The sequence below is a fragment of the Natator depressus genome, chromosome 7 (assembly GCF_965152275.1).
Source record: "Natator depressus isolate rNatDep1 chromosome 7, rNatDep2.hap1, whole genome shotgun sequence".
Classification (NCBI taxonomy): Eukaryota; Metazoa; Chordata; order Testudines; family Cheloniidae; genus Natator; species Natator depressus.
Window position 1 is genome coordinate 30,445,869 of NC_134240.1, and position 25,666 is coordinate 30,471,534.

Here is a 25,666-nt window from a genome sequence, read left to right on the forward strand (position 1 = left end):
CACCCCTCTCTGACCCCCCACTCCAGCAATGCCTCACCTCCCCCCCCCGCAGTTTGCACAAATGGGCAATACTTTTCTGTCTGTACAGAGCCCCTTTGGGGCTATTCCCGTTGCCAGGCCCCATCTGCCTCTGCTCCTTCCCCTGGGCCCCATGCCAGCCTTTCTGGGGAATAAATAATGTGGGGAGGGGGAAAGGGGGGAGAGGGCTGTGCCCTGAGGAACCTGGTGGGGGTGGAGCTGGGGGAATTTGCAATGAGACAAACAGGCTGTGGGGGCAGCTCTGGAACCAAGGGCAGCGCCTGGGTCTGGGGCAGGGTGGGAGCCATGGGGGGCGGGGAGCACAGTACTGATGTAAGATAAAGAGAGTGTTTGGGTCTCAACTTACAAGGCATCTATCTGGATACTCCTCTCTGCCTGCTACCCAGTCCTGTGCTTTGCCGGTGCCCCTCAGCCACAACCCACAGCTCCCTGCTATCCCAGGCCTGGGCTCCCCACCCCACCTCTGCCAGTGCCCCTCAATCCAGACTAGCAGCTCCACCCCTTCCATCTATGGGTGAATTCCATTTCCCTTTTGTCCTTGCTGCGACCATTCCACGAGTAGCCAGCAGGTGGCAGTGTCGGGCTGCAGCCCGCCGCACCCGCACAGGGAGCAGCCTTTGTGTGCCAGAGTCTTTACGTTCCTGAAACCCACCCCTGGCTCCATGAATGGATCTCACCCCGTCGCAGGTGCCACGCGGCGCTTCCTGCACCCAAGGGCCCTACGTGCCAGCGGAACAGTGTGCACCGACCCTAGTGCATACTCACAGGCTGTGGCAATGGGCTGGATGCAGCCCCAAACACCTGCCTGCTGTATGGGGACAGCCCCTGGGAATAGTTGAGGTGGCACTGCACTAATGCACACATGCACAGAGGCTGCATCCGTGTGCTGCACGGCCTCCCTGCCTGTTGCACAGTGGCAGTCCAATGGAATGGTGCATTGTTGCAGCGTTCTTTGGCTCTAAGCTGCATAGGAAGAGTGCAAGGCTGCATTGACCCTAGTGCATGTTTATAGCTGCATCAATGTGCCCCAAACTCTGTGCTAGCTGCATGTGGTCATAGCATGGGCATGATGTAGGCTGCATGACTCCAATGCATGCATATAGGCTGCATTGCTGCTGCACACACCCAGCATGCTCATAGCCCCCCTGCATGTTGCATGGGGATAGTGCATTGGACCACCGCAGGCTGCACTGACCCTAGTGCATGCTCACAGGCGGCATCCATGTGCTGCAGTCACCCCCCACACGTCCCTGTCTGTCCTATGGGGATAGTGCATGGGACTGGATTATGATACAGCTGCATGCACAGCACCCTGCCACGGTGTGGATGCTGTGTGATGCAGATTGTGGGGTAGCACCCACCATCCCCAGTCATTACCATGGTGGCTGGGACGTCTCTGGGGAGACATTGATTTTCAGGCCCCTGCTCCGTTCTACCCACTAGTCTCCCCTCCCTGAAACACAACAGAACTGAAGGGCTGCAAGGAGATACCCTCACTCCCCTCCCAGAGCCAAGGATAGAACCCAGGAGTCCTGGCTTCCAGCTCCCCACACTGGGGACCCCCCCCGGGGGACATTTAACCGGTGCCCTTGCCCCAGCATCCTGGGCACAAGGGCAGTGCCAGCGTGGTGCCCGGAAGGCTATGATCTGCATCATGCTGGGGGAGTGTGGTAGGAAGCATGGGGGGGGCAGATAGCTGGGGGACTTGTGGGGACCACCCAAGGTGGTGCCAGCCACAAGAGTGCAAGGGGGGCTCCCTTTGGCAGAGTCGCTTGGGGGCGCAGGCACAGAGGGAGGCTCGGATCAGGCCACGGAGGGTGTCACAGCCGGGCGCAGCTGCCGCGCTTGCTCCGGGGCCCTGGCCAGGCCAGGAAGCGTCTGAATCGCGGCTCTGTTACTCAGTCCCGGCCACGTGTTTCCCCGACGCCTTGGGCCAGGCCGGCCGCAGGGAGCCAGCTCTTAAAGGGACAGCGGCCCCCAGGTCCCCAGGGCCCCGCCCCGCAAATTGCCAATGGGGTCAGGGGGTGTGTGTTCATGGACTGGGGCGGGGGGGGAGATGGAACCTACTGAAGCGCTGCTCCTGCTGTCCCTTTGTATCCAGTTATCCCCCAACCCCCGCATCTCCTCTCCACAGCAGCCTCCCCCCAACCCCGCTGAAACTTCTCTACCATCACCCCTCCTTCTGCTGACCCGCTCCTCCGCCCCCTGGGCAGATGGGGGGCTACACCCCAGCGTGGTTGCTAGCAAGCAGGAAAACATGCCCCAGCCCACCCTCCCGCCGTAGAGTTTTCCATGTGAGAAGGGGAATGTGAACCCAGGCCTCCAGGCCTTTCCATTCCACCCCTGTAAATCCCCCCCCTCCCCCGCCGCCCTCTCCTCCATACCTCTAGCTCTACTAACTTCTCTGCAGGGAGCATAATACTGGTCTGTACTGCCCCTGTGCCCCACCCCAGAGGTGGCACTAGCTGCAGCTCAGCAGGGGCAAAGGGATCCTTGGTCCTGCACCCCTCTCCAGGGACTGCTGCATCTCAGCACCAGGCAAGGGATCCCTGTATAAACAGCTCCATGCCCCACCCCAGAGGTGGCTGCATCTCAGCACCAAGCGAGGGATGCTTGGGTTGGGTACACAGCCCCCCTGCCCCACCAGCATGAGGAGCCATCACTAGATTTCCCAGCCACTCAGCTCTCACTGTCTCTACCCTAGTCCCTCTCCAAACGCCCCCCCCATCCCCTACCCCCTTACAAACTGCAGCCTGAGCCAGATGGGAAGGGGGGTTCCTTCCTTGCTATCTCCCTGGCTGCAGGGAGCTGCTCCTCCCCAACCATCGCTGCTTTCCCACAGCAGAACAGGAAGGATGGAGACATAGACAGGGACGGACATGAGGGGGGCAGCTCGGCTGTCTGTGGGGACAGTCAAGTCTAGGGGAGGGGGAAGGCGGGTTGGACAAATTGACAGCCGCTCTCTGCTCCTTTGTTATGGACAGACAGACAGACATCCCCCCTCCCCCCCATTGTGAGACAGAAGGACAAATGGGCATGCCCTGGAGAGGCCAGAGACGGGCAAGATATGGTGGGGGAATTAGATGGGGGAATGGATGGACAAACGGGGGTCGGAGGGAAGAAACCACCAAGAATAAACCCTGTGGCCTGGACACACAGCATGTGCAGGGGAAGGGCAGAATCCGCCCTCCCCGCCCCCCAGCTCTGTGACAGACAGGCAGAACCCCATGGGGAAGGAGCAGACAGCCCCTGGGTATGGGGGGGAGGGAGTTTAGGGGAGGGATACCTTCGGGATGGACAGACGGGGGAGGGGGGCAGAGAGACAGGCCGATCGACCTTGGGTTAGAGGGAGGGGTAGGCCGAGCTCCCTGTCCCGTGGGGGAGGGTTGACGGAGGGACCGGGGCGGGGGGGGCGGGATAGACCCTGGATGGGACAGAAAGTCGCTGGGTTGGGGCCGAGCAGGCTGACCTCACTCCACCCCCTGCAGTGGGGGGGGGATGACGGACAGACAGGCGGACACAGGAGGTGAGGGAGCGACGGACTGACAGACAGACCCTGCAGTGGGTGGCGGGGGCGCAGCCTGACCTCCCTTCCCATCTCGTGAGGAGGGTGTTGACGGACAGAAGGACGGGGGGAGGGGACGGACAGACAGACAGACACGCGGCCCCTTTAAGGGGGCGGGGAGGGGGCGGGGGAGGGAGGCGAGGAGCGAGCGATAGCAGCAGCAGCGGGACAAAGGGGCCGTCGGGGGGAGCGGATCGGAACCGAACCGGAGCCGGGAGGAACCGGTACTGCGGCAGGCGCGAGTGAGTCCCGGAGGCCCCGGCACTAGCACCCAGGACAGCGCTGGCCGGAGCCGGTACTAGGAACTGGGGCTGAGAAGACTCGGTAGCGGCAGCACCGGGCGGATCCTGTACCAGCAGGAGACGGAGCTTTTCCATATTCTGGTTCTGATCCCGGCCCGGAAACACCAGGAAGAAGAGGGAATCCGGACCCAGTTCGGGCCAAGGCAGCAGCATGACCCGGTTCTGGTCGTATTAGGTTCTGGCAAGAAGCGAATTAGGGTCCGGGAGGAGGATCGGCCTCAGTTCGGTTTGCACGTGGTCCCAGAACAGGCAGGACGGATGCGTGTTTGGTCCTGATTCGGTGTAGACAAGAAGAGAATCTCGATCCAGCACCTAGTTCTAGGCTGAAGGCGGTTCTGGTTCCGGCCTGGGCCCGGTTCCGTGCCGTAGAAGGATCTGGCCCAGACTGCACGTGGTCCTGGTTCCTTGGAGGCAGAGCCCGGAGCCGGTAATAGCAGGATCCGGTTCTGGTTCCCGCGAGGGCAGGAGGCGGACCTGGTTCCTTCCATCGCGGTATCGGCAGCTGAAGGCGGCTTCGGTTCTGGACCCACGTGGGCCGGGGTCTGGGCTGAGGCAGCATCCGCAGTATCCACCTGAGAGCCGCTCCCGGGATCAGCAGCCGGGGGTTCTGAGCCCACGTGGGCTCGGTTCGGGGGGCAGCCCGTTCTGACCCGGTTCGGGTCCCCGGTCCGGCGGATGGCAGCGCCTTGCAGCCCGGAGAGCGGCCGGGCGGGGGCCACAAGCCCCCGCGTGTATTTCCAGAGCCCCCCGGGGGAGCCGGGCCAGGAGGAGGAGGAGGGGCCGGGCCGGCGCCAGGGGAAGGTCACGGTGAAATACGATCGCAAGGAGCTTCGCAAGCGGCTCAACCTGGAGGAGTGGATCCTGGAGCAGCTCACGCAGCTGTACGACTGCCAGGTACCCCGGGTCCTGGAACAGCCCCATCTCTGCCTGCCAGGGACCCCCGAGCTCCCAACTTCCCTATCACCCCCACAGCCAAACTAGGGGACTCCCCTCCCCCATTCGCCCAGGGACACCCCTTCCAGGCCCCAAAACCCAGATCTCGCCCGGTCACATGATTGTGACCCCCCAGCTGGGAGCCGCCATCCCACTCCGACCTTCACCCTGCGCGCCAGGCCTCCCCCAGGTTCGCTCTGTAGCCGGTGGATTTGGGGGTCGGGTTGGACAGCTGCTAACCCCCCCCCCCAATTCGGGCGGGAGGGGGTCCTCCAACTTCCCCCAAGTTTCTCACGCTGCTTAGTTCCAAGGATTTCCTTTGCAGGCGGTAACCGCTTTAAAGTCTCGAGGGACAAACAGGCAGCCCGGCAATCCTGCCCCCGTTTCCAAAGTCAGTGGGGCTGGATGGAATCTAAACAGTTAACTCCTAAATTGCCGGGGGGGGGGGAATTACCCCGCCCGTTTGCCTCTGCCCTCTTTGGTGAGGGGTCCAGGGCATTTGGGAAGCGTTGGGGGCGGGCTGCTGGAATTAATCAGTTTTTGATGTTGGTGGGGGAATCCCCCCACCGGGGGGGGCACAGGCTAGTGTATGTGGACGCTCCCCCCAAGAAAAGGGGGTGGGGCAGCGGTGGGGGGAGGGCGGCCTGACTCTTCCCTGGCTTCCAGCTGACTTGCTTCCTGTTTCCAAATCTCCGTGGGGATTTCGGTGACTCCCGCTTGCACACAGCGCTGGGGGGAGGGGCGCACGCAGGGATCCCTCCCAGGGGCTGAGATGCAGCCACCTCTGGGGGGAGGTGCCAGGGCTGTTTGTACAGGGCCCCATGCGCCATATGGAGCTTGTCTCTGAGATGGCTAATGGGGCTGTAAGTACCTGGAGCTGCTTGAGGGGCTGAATCTATTGTTCAGACTGGTGTCTGCCGTGCCCCCCCCCCCGTGGGGGAGAGCCCAACTTCTGAATATAATTAGCCAGGGAGCTGATTAGTCGGGGTTCTTTTGCGGGGGAGAGGAGGTCTGAGCCTGGCTTCTGGAGTGGCGGGTGACCTGATTAGGCCGTTTCTGTTGTGCTGCTAAAACTCTTCCAACTGCTAATCCCCCCCCCCCCCCCCCGGGTTCCCAGTCTGGTTTAGTGTGGGTGGGGGGAAGCTGGGTGATGGGGGTAGGTGTGACTGCTCCCAGCATGCACTGCTCGGTCTCAGTCCAAGGTGGGGGCTGGTCTGTTCTTTGCTGTGTCTGTGGGGAGGTAACTAATTGGGGGGCTACCCCAGTGCACTAACCCCCCACATCATTTCCACCCCTTCCCCAGGAGGAGGAGATCCCAGAGCTGGAGATCGATGTAGATGAGTTGCTGGACATGGGCAGCGATGATGCCCGGGGAGCCAGGGTGAAGGTAGGGGGTGCAGCAGGGTCCCCCTGCCAGTGGACACAGTTATTCCCGTGGGGCTCAGCTGGTAGTCCGGGGGTTGGGGGGGGGGAGTGCACAGTGGGGCTGGGACTAGTGAGGTGCCTAGGATGGTGGCAGGGGGTTGGTGGAGTGCCAGGCTAGAGGGGAAGGATTGGGGCAGCAAAGGACCACACTGTAGGGGATGGTAGCCAGCCTGGTGGGGGTAGAATCTGGGACAGCACTGACCTGGTTGCAGGGAGGGGCCTGTAGTAGCCACCCATGGGGTGAGGTTTCATGCCAGCTTGTTGAGATGAGGGGGGAGCTGGCCTAGGAGGGGAGGGATTGGGATACAGGGCTGGGGAATCATGCAGCCTGAGGGGGCGGGGAACCCGAGGGACAGGGTGGTGGTGGGGTCTTGGAAGCCATGGGGCAGGGAGCTGGCAGGGGAGGAAGCAGGGCTGGGAGCTGGAAGGGGGGAAGGGGATATAAGGTGAGGAGCTGGGGTAGGAGATCCTGGTGTGAACCATGGGGCAGGGGTGTGTGTGTGTGGGGGGGCAGGATAGCTGCACTGCAAGAACTGTTATGTTGGGGGTGGCAACTGGACCTAGAGGTGGATCTGGCCCGTGGGAGGCCCCCCCCTCAGCCCTGACCCTCCTCTCTTTCCCTTCCCCAGGAGCTCCTGGTTGACTGTTACAAGCCCACAGAGGTGAGTGACAGGTCCCCCTCCATCTCACACAGGAGCCAGAAACACTGGGACCCGCCCCCTGGACCGTGGGAGGGGAGGTGGATGGCTCTGGGCCCGCCCCCCCCAGCAGTTGTTGTGATCAGTCTGGGGTGGGGGGTGTCAGCAGCTGCTATTCCCTCTCCAGTTCCCTCCTGCACACCTGTCATTTTGGGGTGTGGGCTTCCTCTCCAGAGCTGGTTTCTGGGGCCCTCTGAAACCTACCACTGGGTGGGGCTGTATCCTTAGAGGATCCTGGGCAGCTGGGGGAAGGAACCAGCCTGGGAGGGGGTGGGGGCTGTCTATGAAGGGGAGCAAGGTCAAGTGGGTTAGGGCAGGGTAGGTGGGAGTCCTCCAGCACTCTATCAGAAAGGAAAAGGGCATTCCCTCCTGCCCCCTGTAACCCTTCTCCTCTTCCTCCCCACCAGGCTTTTGTGGGGGGCCTGCTCGACAAGATCCGAGGCATGCAGAAGCTCAGCACCCCTCAGAAGAAATGACCCCCCCACATCCTCAGACCCACCTCCCCCAGCTGAGGGGGTGGGGAAAGCAACCAATGGCACCAGGCTGGGGTGGGGGAATCCCCTCTCTAAAGTTTGGGGGTGTAGAGGGAGGGGCCCCCCCTCCTTAACCTCCCCAGCGCATTGATAATCACTAGCCAGCTGGACAGCTCCCTAGCGATACCCCCATGTGAGCCCCCTCTTTTTTTGGTAGTGGGGGGCCCTAGGGGGGTTATGATTTGATATTTTTAAGGATTTTTTAATTATTACATGAATTTTCTGTTGTGTTTTTATATGAATTTAATAAAAGTTTGAGAGTTGGGGGGGCTGCTGTTCTGCATGGGGGGGCTGGAGTGGGGCAAGGTGAGTGGTTTGGGGGGTGCAGGACCAAGGGGGGAAACTGCTACAGGCAGGTTGGGGGCCAGAGGGTGGGACCCACTGGTATAAGTGGGCACTGGTGCATGTGTGGGGGACACTCCCAAGTGTGGGGGTGCTGAAGGGCACTATGTGGAATGGGAATCAGCAGGGCTTCCATCTTGGGGTGACCACCCCCTTTCCCAAGCATGGGGACTGTGGGTGGATACCCCCACCTGAAGAAGAGAATGGGGGGCAGGTCCAGACTGGGCCCATTTTCCCGGCAGGGGTGGTGGGATCCCTAGCAGGGTAACACTGTTTCTGCCAGCAGGCCCAGCCAAGATGCTAATTGTTGCTAATGGGGAGTGGGGGTCATCAGTGCTGAGGAAAGCCCTCAGCATCTGCAAATCACCTGGGAAAGACAGGCAGAGGAAGGGCCAACTGAGCCCCACCCAGGGGCCTGGCCAAGGACTGGGGTGCACAGCGCCAGCCAATGGTACCACCTCGCACCCCCAGAGCAGCCCTTCTCCTTCCCCACACACAGCCACTGCCAGCTCTGCACTCCCCAGGCCCTCCTGCCCATGGGAGGCAGCTGCTGTGGCAACCGGGTGGCAAGGGGGGTCCCAACACTGGCAACAGGCTGGCTGTGCTCAGGGGGGGCTCCCTGGCCCTGTGACGTCCATGCCCCAGGAGGCCAGTTAGGCCCCATCCAGGCCAGCCCAAGTCCCTCCCCTCCCCCGCTTGTGGCAGGGCTGAGCTCAGCACGGAAAGAATGTCCCTGGCTCCTGGAACGAATCGGGCGGCAGCCGCACTTCGTGCTTCCGGCCTGAGGTCACCGCACTTCGTGCTTCCGGCCTGAGGTCACCGGTCGGCTGGGAGCCGGCAGGACAGGGCTGGGGCCAGCACCCCACTGTGGTGGGGACGAGTGTGCTGGCAGCCTCCACTCCACCGCACCCCAGCCCGGCTCCCTGCCCTCCAGCAGCAACCCAGCTGGATCCCCAATCCACCCTGCTGAGTAATGGAGGATGGGGCTGACCAGATGGGCCTGGCACTGCCCCTCCCTCCTCTCCTTGGGCAATCCACCCCAGGTCTGCCAGTGCTCCTCAGTCCTGACCTGCAGCCCCCCGCTACCCCAGCTCTGCCAGTGCCCCTCGCTCCCGACCTGCAGCCCCTGCTATCCACCCCGTGTCCCCTTCCAGCCCCAGCTGTGCCAGTGCCCCTCACTCCCGACCCGCAGCCCCTGCTGTCCAGCCCCGGGGCCCTCATGAGCACAGGGTGCGGCTGCTGTGTCACAGGGTGGAACTAGGAGCAGGCTGAGTCACTGCTGCTGGTTCCCACATGCTGCCTGCTCTGCCTTTGAAGCTGGCCTGCAGCAGGTCAAGGCCTGCCCCCAGCTCAGCTCCTCGGCTCCAAGCCAATGCCCTCTGGGAGCCACTGCCAGTGCCCTAGGCCTCCCTTCTGCCCTGCCCATGCTGTCCCGGGCACAGCCCCGCCCCAGAGTGAGCAGCCCCTCCCATCCCTGTCTGGGAGAGCGGGTCACAGGCAGAGGGGCTGCCAGCTCTTGCCAGGCACCTGGTGCCACCATGTGGCGAAGGCAGGCGGTGCTGCTCCATGGCAGGACGGTTCACAGCACCTGCCTGGAGGCAGGGGAGAACCCAGAAGCCTGGACTCCCTGCTCTGACAAGCCCCTGCTTCCCTCCGAGATTGCACCCAGGAGCCCCAGCTCTCCATTTCCTTTGCTCTGGGCTTGCACTGCCCCTGCACCCACTCTCCTCACACACTGGGCAGCTCCAGTCTGTGCTTTTATTTTTGATCTTCCAGGATTTCTTTTGAACACCCCTCTGCTCCCCCATGTGACTGTGCGCGCACACCATCCTTCCCCCCACCAAGCCCAGGCCCCCCAGACCTCTTCCCCACCCGCCCACAGCCAATGCCGCCTGCCTACAGCTCCGGTCGCCGCTCAATCTTCAGCAGCTCCACCTCGAAGATCAGTGTTGCACCACCTGGAGGGGGGCAGGGCAAAGTCAGAGGGGCATCATGCAATCCTGCCCCACTCCTCCCCCACCCAGGCAGGAACCCCCTAGCCATTCTGCACACCGGGGACCCTATGTTGCTGTGGGGGAGGGGAGCAGGGGAGGACCTCACTGCCCGATGGCCAGATAGGGGCCCTGCTGCCTGGGGGGCAATAGGGGAGGGGCTGCCCTAGTGAGAGACTGGAGGGAAGCTGTGGAGACCTGAGGGGCTGGCAGTTCATACAGATGGCACCACTGTCCCAAGGGACAGGCAGGGACCAAGCACATGGGGGACACAGTGGCCTTACCTGGGATCTTGGGTGGAGCCCCTCGGTCCCCGTAGCCTTGGGAGGAAACAGAGAAAAATTAAAGCAAGAAACCGACACCCCCCCCAGCCCAATGCGGGGGGCGGGACGGGGGACAGACACACAACTACTCCTGGGGGGGAGGAGAGGTTTCGGGCAGGGGCTGAGCAATGGGAAAGAGGCCAGACTGGCACAAAGAGCACCCTCCCCTAAATGTGAGTGTCTTTTGGGCACTCAAAGCAGTGCCCCTCCTTCCCCCCACCTGCTTTCCCACAGGGGACTGGCCTAGGAGTGAACATCCTGATGCCTCCTGACCCACAGCCCCCTGCTATCCCAGCCCCAGGCTCCCACCTCTACTGATGCCCCTCAATTCCCACCCACAGCCCCCTCTGGTGGTGGTTCTGGGCAGGTGACTTTAGCAAGACGTGGAAACTGGACAGAGACCCAACAGTTTGATCATTGGTCCCTGCCTGCTAGGACTGGATCAGAGCTGGCGTCCCTTAGAGGAGAAAGGCCTTGTACCCCGCTCCCCCTGCAGAGTGGGTCAGTCCAATCCCTGGCTACCTACCCAACTCGGAGGGAATTACCAGTTTCCTCTTCTCACCCTCGCACATCCTGAAAGGAGAGAGCAGTGAGACTTGCTGAGTCAACAGCGCCAGACCTCTCCATCAGACCCCCCCTGCTCCCCTCCACAAAGCCCCTTTAAGGAAGCAAAGACAGGATCATATGCTTATTGTAGCCCAACTGCAGCAAACATCACCCCTGCAGCTTCCCTGTTACGCCACCACTCAGAGCCCTCTCCTGGGGCAAAAAGCTAAGGCTGGAAGGCAGGACTCCTGGTTTCTACCCCCAGCTCTGGGAGGGGAGTGGGGCCCCGTGGGCTAGCGTAAGGTGTAGGGGCGGTGGGAATGAAAGTCAGGACTCCTGGGGGAGGGGAATGGGTCTCGGGGGCTAGAGCAGGGGCCTGGGAGGCATGACTCCTGAATTCCACTCTTGGTCCTTCCACTGACTCACTCTATGGATCTTGGGGAAGTCACCCCCACACCCTTCTCTGCCATCAGTAAAATGGCAGATAACTCCACTTCACAATGGCAAAGAGCTCAGGGCACCTCTGCCGCTGATCGTCTGTGCAGGTAAAATGAATCATGGGCAAGTTCATGGGAGAGTCGATATTGCCCAGATTCCTAATGTCTGAGGCCAAAATTGTCAATGGACTATCTACCTTCAACTGCACATGACAGCTAGAAATCCCCCACTGGCACAGACTGCTGGCTAACCCCAGTAACACGAATAGCAGGTATTTAACAGAATGAATGTATTCCACATGCTGAAATCTGGCAGAGTTCAACCACCTCCATTGTACCTCAATCAATAAGGGCCTCATGGGGATCTGAAGGTGAAGGGGCTCAAAGCCTGTTGCTGATCCAGGGAAGGCGTATGGTGTAATGGCTGCATTTGGACCTCTAAGCCCAGGAATTGGAGTGTGAGCATCAGTGGGATTGCCAGTCTCCAATTTCCCTTGCTCGGACTCATCTTTCCCAAGGGCTGCAGTGGATTCTCTATCATGGCAATTGTTAAATCAAGATGGGAAGTTCTTCTAACAGCTCTGCTCTAGTTCGGCCAGAATGAGTCCAATGGCCTGGGACAGGAGGTCAGGCCAGATGGTTACCGTGGGCTCTTCTGGCCTTGGGATGGATGAGTGTGCAGGAAAGACTCAGTTCTAGACCTATCTTCGGTACTGCTCTGGCCCCCATCCCCACTGGGTCTGGGCACCTCAATCTTTAGGACAGGTCTGAGGCTGGGCAGAGCTATTATCCCCACCTGCAGATGGAGAAACCTAGTGACCTGCCCATGCAGCAAATGGAACCAGGGCTTCCAGAGCCCTAGGCTAGGGCCCTGTTTGTCTTAGAGTAGCACCTAGGAGCTAGCCCCATTCTGAGAACTAGCGATCTAAGCAGCTCTAACCACTATACCACCCTCCCCCCCAGTAGGGATCACTTTTGGGGCACCTGACCACCCCCTGGCAGGTTTGGAATCCCTACCAACCCTGTTGCTTGACCCAGGGTGGCTTACATGCATGAGAATCCATTTTCTGCTTGCTACACACTGTCAGTCAGCTCTTGGTTATAAGCTCATCCACCCCGTGAACACTGCTGCCTCCAAAAGCAAACAGGGCAGCCCAAACCAAAACGACAATAGGCTTAAAAACCAAGATTGGTTGAGAAGCATAGGAGACAGTCATAGTGGGGAAGACAGTAGTGTCAGAAGAGCTGCTGCTCATTGGGCTATGTGGTGTATCCGCCCCCCATGGGGGAAAAAAAATCCAGGTATCCACCTGTAACCACTGCTAGGGATGGAACAGCGTGTGGTACTAGCTTGGCTATGGCCACTGACAGTTGAATAACGTAACTGGAGCAGCATGGCATAATATTCAGCATGTCTAGAGGTTAGAACAGAAGGGGCTGTTCTAACCCAGGACTTCTGGATTCTATCCCCAGCTCTGGCAGGGGAGTGGGGTCTAGTGGGTTAGAGCAGCGGAGGCTGGAAGCCAAGACTCCTGTTTTGTCTACAGCTCTGCCGCTGACCCAGAGTAGGACTAGGCGGCATCCATTTTCAAAGAGAAGAAGCTGTTAATCTCTTTGCTGTGAAGTCACACAGAATGGACAGCCCCAGCGATCGATGGCTGGCTGGCAGCGTCAGGAAGATCACTGCCAACAGGGCAGGTGGAGCGAAGTCTGAATTAAGGATCAGGAGGCATGTGGAGAGTGTGGGAATTGTGGTCATATCCGTATGAACCATACTCGTGACTCAGTTTCTCCACCCATTTGGGATTGCCACCCCCTGGTGGGAAGGGGTTACTTTCCCCTCTAGTGCAGGGGAGAAGGGACAGCTGCTGGTCTCTTTAGTGGGGGGCCGATGCATCAAGAACTGTCCCTAGGCAGGGAGCCCTGGAGAAACACTGGGAGTCCTGCTGGCTGGCCACAACTGCCAGCCAAGGGAGAAGGAGACCCAGACACAGCAGGGCGGCACCTGGGCACCAAGAGGCTGAGGTCACTGTGATCAGATTTCAGCTGCCAGCACTCAGTGTAGGGAGACAGAGGGACTCCAGGCTTTGGACCAGGGTGGCAGGTGATTTCAGCTTTGTTTTCCATTCTAAGATGGCCCCTTTAACGATGGAGGCCAAGTGACTAATAAACACCTGCCTGTTTTGGAAAGGCTGCGCCGGTCGCTGCAAATCCCTGTTGGTTGCATCACGCCCTGAAGGGATGAAGTGTCTACCAGGCACTAGTTGGGGAGCCACAGGGAAAGAGGTGGTGCTGGAGCCCAAGGGCCCCGTCTCAGAGCAGTGGGTTTCACCCTTTGTCAAAGGGGGTGGTTCTAGGCTGTAGCACAATGCAGTGGATGCTCCAAGATTGTATAAAGGCTGGGGCATGGATCGCTCTGCACAACCATGCCAAGGCTCAGAACAGGAGCTGTTTGCCCCTCCCACTGGTCGAGTAGGAGCTGGGTGGGGAGGGCAGGGCTGCAGCCGGTCCTGACTGTGCAGTGCCTGGGACAGCGGAGGGTCCTCAGGGGCTACTGTAATAAACGTGATTAACACCAGAGAAGGGGGAGGCCAAGTGACATATGGAGAGCGGCTAAAGGGGACTGTGCCACGTGCCCCACCACGAGCTGGACGCCTGGGTCCCTCACTCTGTGATTCCAGCCACAGCTTGAGCTGAGGCCAGGCTCAGTGCGGGGGGACTGCTCTCTGAACACCCCCTCCCCCAACTTGCAGGGCAGGACTTTACCCAAGCAGGCCTTGGTCCCAGCCTTTGATGACTTGGCCCGTCCCCAGTGAGAAGATGAAGGGCTGGTCACGTGGGATGCTGCTGTCAAACTCGGTCCCGTCTTCTAGCTTGCCCTGTGGGAAAGGAGGGGGTGAGATGGAGGGGCCTGCCCCCAGCTAGACACTCCCTTCTTGCAACACACAAACATTGCCCCAGGAGCTACTGGCAAATACTTGTGCCCTTCCTTTCCCCTGCACTAATGGCGCACCAGGGACATTGGCTGGCTAGGTCTCTCCTTGGCCCCAGAACCTTGGGCTAGCTGGTGCCTCCCATGCCTGCTGGCATACAGACCCCCTGGCCCTAGCTGGTTGGCACTGCCCCCTTCCACGCACCCCTTCCCTACCATGGGGTAGCACTCACGGTGTAATGCATGTGCAGCACATCTCCCTTGCGGGATTTGATGGGACAGTTCTCCACCCGCTTCTTGACACCAATCTGCAGTTTTCTCTTGCCCTCAGTGCCCAACGCTGGCTGGCAAAGTGCCAACAGGCAGAGTGTGAGCAGCGCTGTGGCCTGGCTCATCTGCATCCTGGAAGGACATGCAATGAGAACCCAGATAGTGGGGGTAAACCAAGAGACTTGCCCTCAATCCCAGCCAGTGTCCCCCCCCCCCACTGAGCTGGATTGGAGACAGCCCCCCTAAAGAGGAAAGTCCCCATATCCTATTCCCTCCCCCTGAGCCAACCAGTACCCTTGCCCTGGGACCAATTCAGAGCCAGCATCCCCTAGAGAGGAAGGTGCTGTCATCCCATGCCCTGGGCCTGAACCAATCCTCTGCACACCCCATGCCCCCTCCCCCCCAACTCAAACACACAGTGACATGCTGTAAATATTTTAAGCCCTCCCCGGTCCTTCATACTGCTACCCACCCCTCCAGATCCTACCCTAGGCATGCAGCAGTGCGTTGTCCATCCGTCCAGATCCCCCCCGTCCCGGCCTGGGAGCCTCTGGATGCCCCACTTACCTGTCCTCCAGCTGAAGGAGCCTCTCCTCCTCTCCCTTCCCTAGTAGCACCACTGCCCTCTTGTGTTTCAGCCAGAGAATCTTGTGGACGATGGGGTCTCCCTAAGTCCACCAAGTCTCCCCACCTGCACCCCCTAGTCTAGCTCTCCTCAACGTGATTTCCCCATCTGTATCCTCATTCCCACTCCCCAGTGTGCCTCAGTGGGGTCTCCCTACCTATGCCCCCCATTCCCACCCACCCAATGCGCCTCAGTGGGGTCTCCCTACCTGTGCCCCCCATTCCCACCCCCCAGTGATATCTGCTCCCCTAACAGTGTGTGTTTGCAGTTCCCCCCAATATCAAGCCCCATGTGATGCACATTGCCTTTGCCCACTTAGGGTGCCTCATGCCTCCCCTCTCCCTGCCCAACTCTTCTGTCCCCCGCTTTCTGGAGGGTCCACATCTGTGCCTCCCCTTGGTCCTCCTCACCTTTTGTGGCCTCCCAGGCCCAGACCCACATCTCCCCAGCTCCTGCAGGGTCCCTCACCTTGTGCACCCAGATGTCCCCAGGTCCCCCTGCAGGAGCTGGCTTCTCCCTCGGGATCCACACTTGGTCAGGATCTGTGGGGCTCTCCCCTCTTCCACCACGGGTTCCCCTCGATGCCCACCTGTCCTGGGCACCCCAGGGAGGCACCTCAGTCGCTGGGGAACTCTTGATATGCCTGCGGGGCACCCAAACCTCAACAGGGCCCTGCCCCCCTGCCCGGGTCCCCTGCCTCCACTCCCTATGGATCCAGATCGCCTCTCCCTGGCCACCCCCCACTGGGACCCTCTGCGGCCCTTTCCTCAGGGGTAGATCCCGCTTGGGCCCCACTTGCCTCACAGACTCCTGGCTTCCCCCAGCCCCCCTCAATCCGCCGTGACCCTGGGAGTCCCCCCTTCCTGCACCACCAGACTCCTGGGACCCCCCAGCCCCCAGCTCAGACCCCCTCAATCTGCCGTGACCCTGGGAGTCCCCCCTTCCTGCACCCCCAGACTCCTGGGACCCCCCAGCCCCCAGCTCAGCCCCCCTCAATCCGCCGTGACTCTCGAAGTCCCCCCTCCCTGCACCCCCATGACCTGGGCCTTCCCTCTCCGGGCCCCTCGCCCCTCTCGCTGGACCCCCGCTTTCTTGGGGCTCCACGTCCCCCGCTGGGGCCCCCCGCCCCTGGGCTCCCTCGGGACCCCCCATCCCCCGCTCTCACCTCCTCGCCAGACCCTGCTCCAAACCCCTCTGCGCAGCCGCCGGCAGCTCCCACTTCCTGATTGGCCGGGGCCGGAAGCCGCCATCTTCCTCATCACGTGAACAGCGCAGCTCCGTGTCACGTGACCAGGGGCAAGCGCACTTCCGATCTGGCTGCTGGCGGCGCAAAATGGCGTCCATGGGGGGCGGGTCCTTTCTGCTATGGACGGGGTTCACCCCTCAGGGACACGCTCTGTGACCTCAGATAACCTTATATGGCCCTTTGACCCTCTGTGACCCCTGACCCCATGTGACCCCCCCAGTGCCCACCTCTGACCCCAGGACCCCGATGGCTCATGGCGACCCCTGCCCTCCCAGTCCTAGAGCTCCCCCACCACCCCTGTTCCCCTGCCTTGGCCCAGCCCTTCCCCCGCTCTGCACCCCCATCTCTAGTGACCCCTGGCATCCATCAGTATCTCCCAGGATCTGCCCCAGCTCCTGCGACCCCCCAAGGCCCCCTTCCTGACCCCCTCACCCCACACACTTGGGGCTCCCCCTGTCTGTCAGTCTGTCCCAGGGCCAGAGGAGAGATGGCACCTTCCCCACATGGCCATGCCCATTATCCCCACTAGGGGGTGCCAGTGCCCCATGACAGCGCTGGAGGGAGCGGGCTTGGTGGGAGGGGAGGGTTCCCCCCCTTTATCTTTTCCTTTCCCTTTGCTTTTCCAGTGCCAAGTGCTCACCCGGCTTGCTAGTTGTACAGGTGTGAAGGGGCTGGATCTGATGCTTCTCCTGCCTCGGGGAGGCTGTTGGCACCATTCACTCAGTGCCCAGGGCGGCAGTTGGGGGTGGCTGACTGGAGTGGTAAGAGGATGGCAAGGGGTTTATGGGGGGAGTCCTATTATTGCCCTGAGAGGTCCCTGATGCAAAGGGGTTAACATCACCATCCAGCTCTGTCCCTGGCATCGTTGGGGCCTGCAGGGCTGTGCTGCTCCCTCCTGGAATCCCAGGGGGCATTTTGCCAGAAGATGGGGTGATTAGATGAGATCTGAGGTCTCCTGCCATGGCTATGTGCCAGTTGCAAACTAGGGTGGTGGTAATTATAGCGGACGTAAGCCAAACACAACCCTCCCCTGTCCCTGGGTATTGCTGGAGAGCATGATGTCTGGGCTGCACCACCCCCAACCTGAATTCAGATCCTGGCATCCAGGTCATGATACCCCTGTCCTGGCTTTGGGGCATCCAAGCCATGACACCATCCTGCCTTTGGACCCTAGCATCTGGGTCATGACACCTCTGTCCTGGCTTTGGACACTGCTGCTTTGGCTTGCAACCTCTTCCATTTGCCAAGGGCTATTGCTCCAGCCTCCTTTGTTTCTGATCCCAAGACTCTTGAGCCCTGTCCCCCTCACTCATGGATCTTGCCTCAGGAGGCAAGTGATGTGTAGGTTGGGGAGCCCAGGGTTGGGTTAGCAGGGGGCTGTGAGTCAGGATCAAGGGGCACGAGCAGAGCTGGGTGGCAGGGCAAGGCTGGGTTAGCAAGGGGCTGTGGGTTAGGATTGAGAAACACAGGCACAGCTGGGGTGGAGGGTAGCCCTCTATTTCTGTGCCCTGGCAGCTGCATGGTACCCCTGCTTGCCCAGCATGGAGTACAATCTGCAGCAGTGCCAATGCCTAGGCCCTGGCTCATTTCCCCACTGGCCTTGGCCAGGGGCTGGGGGGTTGTGTCTCAGGGGCGTAAGAGGGAGCTGTCTGGGGAGCCAGCCAAGCCCCCCACAGGACTCTCCAAATATTGACTTTCCTGAGGGCTCTGATTGGGACCAAAGTGCGGCCAGAATGGAAATCAGCTGGGCAGAAGCCGTGGGGGGAAGCCGTGGGGGGGAAGCCCAGTGCCCTGGCAGTCTTCAACCCCTTCCAGAGCCCTGGATAGAACCCAGGAGTCCTGGGTCCCCAGCCATTAGACTCTGCTCCCCTCCCAGAGCCAGGATAAAACTCAGGAGTCCTGGCTCCCAGTCCACCTCCAGTGGGGCATCGTGCCATCTCTCTCTGCCCCCTTGCTCATGGGATGCTGAGAGGGCTGGGGGATGTTTATGTCTCAGGTTGCACTTAGTGCCTCTGGGGTCAAAGTCGCCCCTCCACCCCTCCCCCTGCCATTTCCTGGAGCTTCTGGGTGGGGACAAAGTCTGGAGGCAGCGGGTGCAGGACAAACAAGTGGGTGCAGGACAAACGAGCAGTCCTGCCTCCCCAGCTCCCTACCTCACACCTTCCCATCCTGCCTTGGGACCCTGGCGTCCGGGCTGCCCTGCCCCCAGACTGGCTTGGAACCCCAGTCTGGCTTGAAGCCCATGTCAGGGCAACAGCACCCCTCCGGCCTGGCGTGAGCCCCTGGCATCCAGGACCCTGGCCCCTGCCTGGCTTGGGACCCTGGCATCCAGGCTGCACTGTTTCTGGAGTCAGACCCCACCTGTTGAGGATTCCTGACCCCTTGCCCCCGGACCCCAGGTCCTCATGGCACCCGTGCTATGGCCCTGCCTGTTCCCCCGCCCCCCCATCCCAAGCAGCTTACGTGCACCAGAGCAGGAGGCCACAGCCATGGACTGATAAGAGATTGGCAGTGAGCGCCCAGCTATGGGCCCTCTGCCAGGCTGCGTGGCTCCTTATCAGCCAGAGGCCATGCCCCCACCACCCCCAGGCTCCCTGAGGCCATGGCCTGTGCGGGAGGGCAGAGGCTTGCCCTCAGATTCCCCTCCTGACCAGCCATTGGATCCTGGGAGTTTATCCAGCTGGAATCAACACATCAGAGCCAGAGAGTGGGGTCCAGTGGTTAGAGCAGGGGGACTGGGAATCAGAACTCCTGAACTCTAGCCCTAGCTCCGTCCATGTGAGACTTTGGGCCATCCTTCCCCCAGCTGGGTGCCTCATTTTCTCCTGCTGGGTGGCGAGGGCACCCTGCCTCCTCTGTGCAAATATGCAGGAAGCAGGTTTAGACCCACATTTTGCTGAAATAGGAGCCATTTCAGCACCTGAAGAAGCCCAGGGCAGATGAGGCAGGCTGGGCGAGTGGCACATATAGTGGGAGAACAGGCCAAGGTGGCACAGGCAGAGCTGTGAACCTGGTGTCCTGGCTCTCAGCCCCTCCTGCTCTAACCCACTAGACCCCACTCCCCTCCGAGAGCTGGGGATAGAGCCCAGGAGCTCTCACCCTTGCACTCTTCCCCCTTGTAGATGCATGATGTGCCCTGATCCCTGCCCCTCTCCCTGGTACCTAGGAAGCCTGCTCTTGGGCACAAGATGTGAGGGGGTGGTGGCAGTGGAGCTGAGCTATCCCTGAGCTGCCCCCAATTCCTGTGTTACATGTGGCTCACACAGGCAGGTGCTGGCTCTGCCAGGATCCACCCCCTCCCTTTTTCCCAGGGCTGCTGCCTGGTCATGAAGTGCAGCACGTCTCTGTGGGCAATGCCAGCACCGGCACAGCTGGGCCCATTCACTGGTGCTGAGAACTAGAGTGACAGCGCTGCATGCTCCCAAGGGAGGGGGACAGGCCCCAGAGCCAGGAAGGGAATCCCCCACATATTCCCTCCATCCAGTTCTCTGATGGGTCTCAATGCTGACCTACAGCCTCCTGCTATCCCAGCCCCGGGCTCCCCACGGCTCTGCCCCTGCCCCTCAGCCCCTTGCTAGCCCAGCTCTGGGCTCCCCACCCCCACAGCTCTGCCCAGACCCCTCAATCCTGACCCACAGCCCCTTGTTGCCCAGCCCACCTGTTTTTCCAGTATCCCCACACAGAACATCAACTGCATCTCATGCTTTTCCAGCACCTTGTGTTTCCAAAGGATTCCATAATATGGCACTTGTACAGACAGGAATCCCCTGCCCAGTACCAAGATGAAGCCACCTCTGGGGTGGGGTGCAGGGGCTGTGTATAGAGGGATCCCTCACCTCGTGCTGAGATGCAGCCACCTCTAGACTGGTGGGGGGTGCAGGGGCTCTTTATAGAGGGATCCCTTGCCTGGCGCTGAGATGCAGCTGCCTCTAGGATGGAGCAGTAATTTTTCCACACACACCAAGCATGAAGGAGCCCTCAGCCCTGGGGTGAAGAGCTCGTGGGTGTAAAGGCTGCCACACTTTTGTGGAGCATAAACAAAGGCACCGGCTCAAAGGTGAAAGGCCAATAATCCCCAAGGATTCCCTCTCCACCCCTGCTCCCCTACACAACAGAGGACCCCCTCCAGCGAGGCACTCCCCAGCCGGTGCAGTATATAGGGCACCCCACAGAACAGCAGCCCCATCCAATCCGGCGAGTCCTGAGAGTGGGGCATGCTCCCTTGACCTCCTATAGGTGTTTGTGGGGGTCGTGCGCTCACAGCTCTGCGGGCCGGCGTGTCTTATCCATTTAATAGCTTTGGAGCCGGATACCAATGTGCGGGCAGTTACAGCAGCAGGACGTGCCCTGGAAGGGTCCTCGAGCTGGTGCCCAGCCTCCCCTTGGCTCTGGCAGGGAAACGGGGTTTGATCTGGGGGGATGGAGAGGAAGGTGAGGGCAAGCATTAAATTAAAGGGGTTTGGGGATGAGCAGGGCAGTGAGGGGTGTGTGTGGAACTTTAAATAACGATGAGGGGATGAGAGTCTGGCCAGCAGAGCTGGAGCAGCCTTGGTGGGCATTGAAGGAATCTGGGAGCCCGAGTCCTGGAGGGATCCCAGGATCTGGTCCCCAATCCTGAAGGGGCCCTGAAATCCATCTGCCCTAGTCCTGGAGGGGCCCAGGATCCAGCTGCCCCAGTCCAGGAGAGGCCGTGCAAGATGCAACCCCTCCTGACAGGTCCTGTCCAGGCAGTGGATAATGGGGTCTGACCCCCCACATGGTCCCAGGAGTCCTCTCATCAGGTCCATTCCTGGGCAGCCTTGCTTGTCTTCCTTGTGCTCCTCTCCAGCAGGGGGCGCTCAGGGCCAGAGTCTTGTCCTGGTTCCAATGCAGAGCTGGGCTTGGGGGGGGAGAGGCTGGTCCCAGGTCACCCCCCTCCCCCGTCAGATCATCTGCGCAGCTTCTCACACCTCAGGGGAGAACAGAGTGGCTCAGGGCACTTGGAGGGGCCACGCAGGTTCAGGGACACCAACCCCAGGACCCCCAACACCCCCAGCCAGAAGCACCTCCCTTGTCTCAAAGCCTGATGGGGGAGGAGTTGGGGGCTCTATCCTGCAGCACTAATTGGGGAGGGTCTGTTTGGCCTGTGAGGGGAGTTCAGGGGGTATCTCCAGCCCATAGGGGAGATGGCGGTCTGTCTGTATTGGGGGGGGGGGTCATGGCTGCCTCTGGCCCATGGGGAGATGTAGGTGGGAATCTGTCTGGTCTGTGAAGGAGTTTGGGTAGGTCTCTGGTCCAGGGGGAGGTTGGGGGATCTGTCTGGTCCATGAAGGAGTTTGGGGTGTCTCTGGTTCAGGGGGAGGTTCTGGGATCTGCCTGGTCTATGAGTGAGTTTGGGGTGTCTCTGTTTGAGGTAGAGGTTGGAGGGTCTGCCTGGTCCGTGAAGGAGTTTGGGTAGATCTCTGGTCCACTGGGAGGTCCGTGGGTCTGTCTGGTCCATGAGGGAGTTTGGCGTGTCTCTGGCCTGGAGGGAGGTGGGGGGAGTCAGGGGGTCTCACCTGCACGAGTGCTCATTGAGCTCCAAGCCCCGGTCCTGGCAGTGCTGGGACCTGCGCCGGCAGCGGCACTGGCATGTCTGGGGATCCTGGCGCCTCCGTTTGTCTGGGCAGGGTGGGCAGAAGGGCCTGGGGGGAGGAAAGAGTGTATAGGGAATCCCTATAGAACAGCACCCCCTCCCACCCCAATTCAAGAGGGTCTCCACATAGGGGCGGGGGGAGCCCCCTTGCCCCAACCCTCATGGTTCTGGGGGGGGCTTTGATGCTGCTGGGCTGGGTAGTCCACCCCTCCTTTGATCCCCCATGAGGTACAGGAGTGGGGGGCATGCGGCTCCCACAGTTAGAAGTGAACCCCCATAAGGTGTGGGGAGCATTGACCTGATCCCCCCTGCTCACCCCAGTTCAATGCCCCCAATGCAAGCAGAGTTAGTAAGGAAGTGGAGGACATGCAGGGACTGGAGGGTGCATGAGGGTCCCTGGACATACAGGTAGGGGGAGTCTCGTTCAGGGGGTCTCTTCCTTTTGTGTTTGCGTCCAATGCTGTTTTTCCCCTTGGGCTGCTCAGGCCTGTGGAGAGAATCAGAACTGAGCTCCCCTCTCAGCCAGCAGGGGGCACTGTAGGGAATGGGGTGGGAGCCCTGGCTGTGGGGGAAGCTCCGGTCTGCTCCTGCCCCGGCCTTTCCCAGCAGCAGGGTGGGGAGCTGGGGGTCCTTACCTTTCTGGATTTACTTTGCTATTTGTCTTTGGTCTGAAAAGAAAAAAGGGGACGCCAGGTTAACAGGGAAATGAGGTCTGCTGAGAACTGCCCCCGCCCCCGAATGGGGATCAACCCATGGGGGGCAGTGCGATGCCCTAGGAGGAGGGAGGGGTGCCCCCTGAAATGGGGGGGTGGCGCAGTGCCAAGGGGGAGAGACCACAGCAGTCACCCTAGGAACCGGAGAGCTCACGGCCCCTCCATGTGCCTCTGTGGGGCCGCCTGCCTGAGGTGGGGGGGGTCACTGGCTGCCGTGGGGTGTTCAAGCTTTGGCTAAGCTTGGAACCAGTGGGGTCACAACTTGGGGAAGACTGAGCCTTGTGGGTGCAGAGATGCTTTGGGACCCCCCTCAATGCCCCCCATACTCTCAACAATGAACACCCCCCTCACCTGCACTCGCAGGCACTGTGCTCCTGGAAGGCCAGCTGGCCCAGGTGGCTGTGCAGGTAGCGGGTTTTCATCACCTGGGGGGCAAAGAAAGGGTGAGTGAGGGGGGCACCAAGTGCCAAGGGATTGGGGATCAGCACACCTTATGTAGGGTGATGCCAAGGCCCAACTCCCCAGCATACACCTCCCCTCAGCTCCCCCCTGCCCTCTGGCATTCCCCTACTCCTGATACCTGCTCTTCTCAGCCCCTGGCATTCCCCTATCCCCGATACCCGCTCTTTCCATCCCCTGGCATTCCCCAACCTCAGTGCTTGGCTACCCCCTGCCCTCTGGCATTCCCCTGCTCCTGGTGGCTGGATCCTAGGCCACCCCATGGCATTCACCTACCCCTGACGCCCAGCTCCCTCCCACCCCAGCTTTCTCCTACCCCCAGTGCCTGGCTCCCCCTCCCCCTCTAGCATTCCCCTCCCCCAGCTGTCTGCCCACTCCTGGCATTCCCCTATTGCCAGTGCCTGGGTCTTCACCCACCTTCCTCTCTCCCCTGCCCTCCCTCCCATTACCTCCATCACCACCACATGCATGCGGGTAGGCACGCACTGCAGCCCCTCATCGGCGCAGCACCCGGCGCAGCGACGCAGGGGCACACAGGAGGGTGCCAGCAGGTGCTCCACCTCAGCCGGGTGCTCCTCGCTGACGGGCACCAGCATCTCCTTTGGCTGGCAGAAGCTGCGGTTATAAACCTCCATCCACTGCATCACTGCGGGGGTCAGAGGGGCCAGTGCCAGGACTCAGCATGCCCTGACAATGCCAACTGACATGGCCCAGGCACTCCCCCCCCGTCCCCCACAGTGTGCCCATTGACATCCTGCACACACAGACACAGCAGGCTCTTGCCAGGTACTGGAATGCAGCCACCTCTGGGGTGGGGTGTGAGGGCTGATTATATAGGGATCCTTCATCCAGTACTGAGATGCAGCCACCTCTGGAGTGAGGTGCTGTACCCCCAACAACCCCCAGATGTGCCCCCTCAGCACTGCTATCCTCAAACACGTCCCCCTGCCTTGTGGCAGCAGCCCCCCAACCCACGCCTCACCCCAGTCTCTTACCTTCCCCCAGTGGGTGGGTCCCCTTCGTCTGGGGCTGTCGTGCCTGGAAAGGAGGAGATGTAGGCAATCAGGCTCAGAGTCCTAGGAAATGTGGGGAGGGGGGAAGGCTGGCTCCCCAGGCTCGCTTGAGCCCCATCCCCCCTTCGTCGAGCTCTGGGGGAGCCCCCACCCCACTCCCCCCTTCTCCCCACTCCATTACACACCAGCCTCAGAGACCCCCCTCCCCAGTGGAGCTCCACTAACCTGCAGGCAGTCAGACTAGGTGCACCCCCAAGAGACCCTACAATAACAAATCAGCAGCTGGGGGAGAAGTTGGGAGGGACAGTTGCCCCTGGTGTATGTGGGATTAGGGGCAGTGGAACAACCTTTGGCTGGATGAGCCTGAGGAACTGTCCCGTCCTGGGCAGGGCAGAAAGGGGACCCACCCCCACAGCTCACTCACAAGGAGTCATTGGCCGAGCAGGAATAGAACCCAGGCGTCCTGGCTTTTAGCCCCGCACCCCCAATCCACTAGATCCCGCTGCCCTCCCAGAGCTGGGAATAGAACCCAGGAGTCCTGGCGCCCAGCCCCTCCCCCCGTGCTCAGGGGCGGGGAGGGGCACGGTGGGGCAGGGGTGAGTGGAATCTTGGCAGCTCCGGAGGTCAGGGCAGCAGGAGCCGGGCCGAGGGGGTGGATCCCTGCAGGAACCGGAGGGGCTGGGCCGCTAGGGAGACTCTGGAGAGGGGGAATCCCAGGCGGGCGAGGGGCGCTTGTCTGTCCTGGTTCCCCCTGTCTTGGGCGCTACCCCGGACACTGCAGCTCAGCCCCAGCGCTACAAGTCCCCAGCCTGCGCGCTGGCTCCCGCCCGGGGCCCCCAGCAAGGCCAGACCGTGCGCTCCCCCCACCCCTCCCCCGGTACGAGGCGCTAACCCAGCGAGACCCCCTGTGTCTGCCCCTGCCGCGATACGGCATCCCCACAGTGCGTCCTCCACTGATACGGGAGAAAGGGCCAGGTCCCTTCCCCAGTGCCCGGCTCCCTGAGCCCCCCGTTCCCGGCTCCCCCAGTTTCCCGCTGTCCCAGGCCCCAGTGCTCGGCTCACCCAGTGCCCGGCTCCCTGAGCCCCCAGTGCCCGCCTCCCCCCAGTGCCCTCCTGCCCCGAGCCCCCAGGTACCCCGCTCCCCCCAGCCCTCCCCGCCCCCCCCGTGCCCCGCTCCCCCCAACCCCCCTACCTTAGCTGCGCAGCCGATCAGCTGCAGGGCTGTAGCCAGGAGGAGGTGCAGGGTCTCCCGGGGGGCTCTCATGGTGCCAAGCCGGAGTGTGGCGGTCCCCTAGCGCTGGTGCCCAGGGCGCCTGGCCGGCAGCTGCCCCCTACCTCCGGCAGCGCCCGCAGTCCGGGGCACTCGCATGGTAGCTCCGAGCGCTGGGCTGGCGGGATGCGGGGCACGGAACCCTCGGCCCTGGGAGTCCCCCGAAGGCAGCGCAGGAGCCCCGCTCCGCAGTCCGCGGGGAGGTAAATCCAAGGACCGGGCCCCGCCCGCGCGGATCAGGCCGGGCACTGACCGGCCCCAGGGGGCCCCGCTGCCGGGGGCAGCTACAGGTGCATCGGAGCCCGCGGGGCCAGCGCGCCTGCAGGAGCGAGCGGCTCCGAGTGAGCCAGGCGGCCGCGGTCGGCCAGGGAGAGGGAGCGGGGCTGGCTC

At 61.5% G+C, this 25,666-nt stretch overlaps 3 protein-coding genes across 8 annotated transcripts; 1 reads left to right on the forward strand and 2 right to left on the reverse strand.

Annotated features, from left to right (window-relative positions):
• Window positions 1-3,738: 3,738 nt before the first annotated feature.
• On the forward strand, window positions 3,739-7,751 carry PPP1R14B (protein phosphatase 1 regulatory inhibitor subunit 14B). The gene is made up of 4 exons (XM_074957872.1): window positions 3,739-4,800; window positions 6,143-6,226; window positions 6,894-6,926; window positions 7,370-7,751. Exons 1-4 carry the CDS (start codon window positions 4,582-4,584, stop codon window positions 7,436-7,438), a joined length of 405 nt encoding a protein of 134 aa, XP_074813973.1. The 5' UTR covers window positions 3,739-4,581; the 3' UTR covers window positions 7,439-7,751.
• A 1,951-nt stretch (window positions 7,752-9,702) lies between these two features.
• Window positions 9,703-20,174, reverse strand: FKBP2 (FKBP prolyl isomerase 2). 4 transcript variants are annotated; one of them, XM_074957877.1, is made up of 7 exons: window positions 16,127-16,398; window positions 15,430-15,555; window positions 14,300-14,468; window positions 13,901-14,013; window positions 10,678-10,724; window positions 10,113-10,148; window positions 9,703-9,795 (listed from the first exon to the last, which is right to left on the reverse strand). In XM_074957877.1, the coding sequence occupies exons 1-7, from the start codon at window positions 16,303-16,305 to the stop codon at window positions 9,734-9,736; spliced, it is 732 nt and encodes a 243-aa protein (XP_074813978.1). In that variant the 5' UTR covers window positions 16,306-16,398; the 3' UTR covers window positions 9,703-9,733. The 4 variants fall into 4 exon arrangements, with proteins under 4 accessions (XP_074813978.1, XP_074813981.1, XP_074813979.1 ...); XM_074957880.1 differs by lacking the exons at window positions 15,430-15,555; window positions 16,127-16,398 and adding an exon at window positions 20,044-20,174; XM_074957878.1 differs by lacking the exon at window positions 15,430-15,555 and having other exon boundaries at window positions 16,127-16,393.
• A 199-nt stretch (window positions 20,175-20,373) lies between these two features.
• On the reverse strand, window positions 20,374-25,608 carry VEGFB (vascular endothelial growth factor B). 3 transcript variants are annotated; one of them, XM_074957874.1, is made up of 8 exons: window positions 25,199-25,598; window positions 23,989-24,031; window positions 23,443-23,639; window positions 22,886-22,959; window positions 22,457-22,489; window positions 22,228-22,308; window positions 21,745-21,870; window positions 20,381-20,618 (listed from the first exon to the last, which is right to left on the reverse strand). In XM_074957874.1, exons 1-8 carry the CDS (start codon window positions 25,268-25,270, stop codon window positions 20,498-20,500), a joined length of 747 nt encoding a protein of 248 aa, XP_074813975.1. In that variant the 5' UTR covers window positions 25,271-25,598; the 3' UTR covers window positions 20,381-20,497. The 3 variants fall into 3 exon arrangements, with proteins under 3 accessions (XP_074813976.1, XP_074813975.1, XP_074813977.1); XM_074957876.1 differs by having other exon boundaries at window positions 20,476-21,156; window positions 25,199-25,591; XM_074957875.1 differs by lacking the exon at window positions 22,228-22,308 and having other exon boundaries at window positions 20,374-20,618; window positions 25,199-25,608.
• Between the last annotated feature and the right edge of the window lie 58 nt (window positions 25,609-25,666).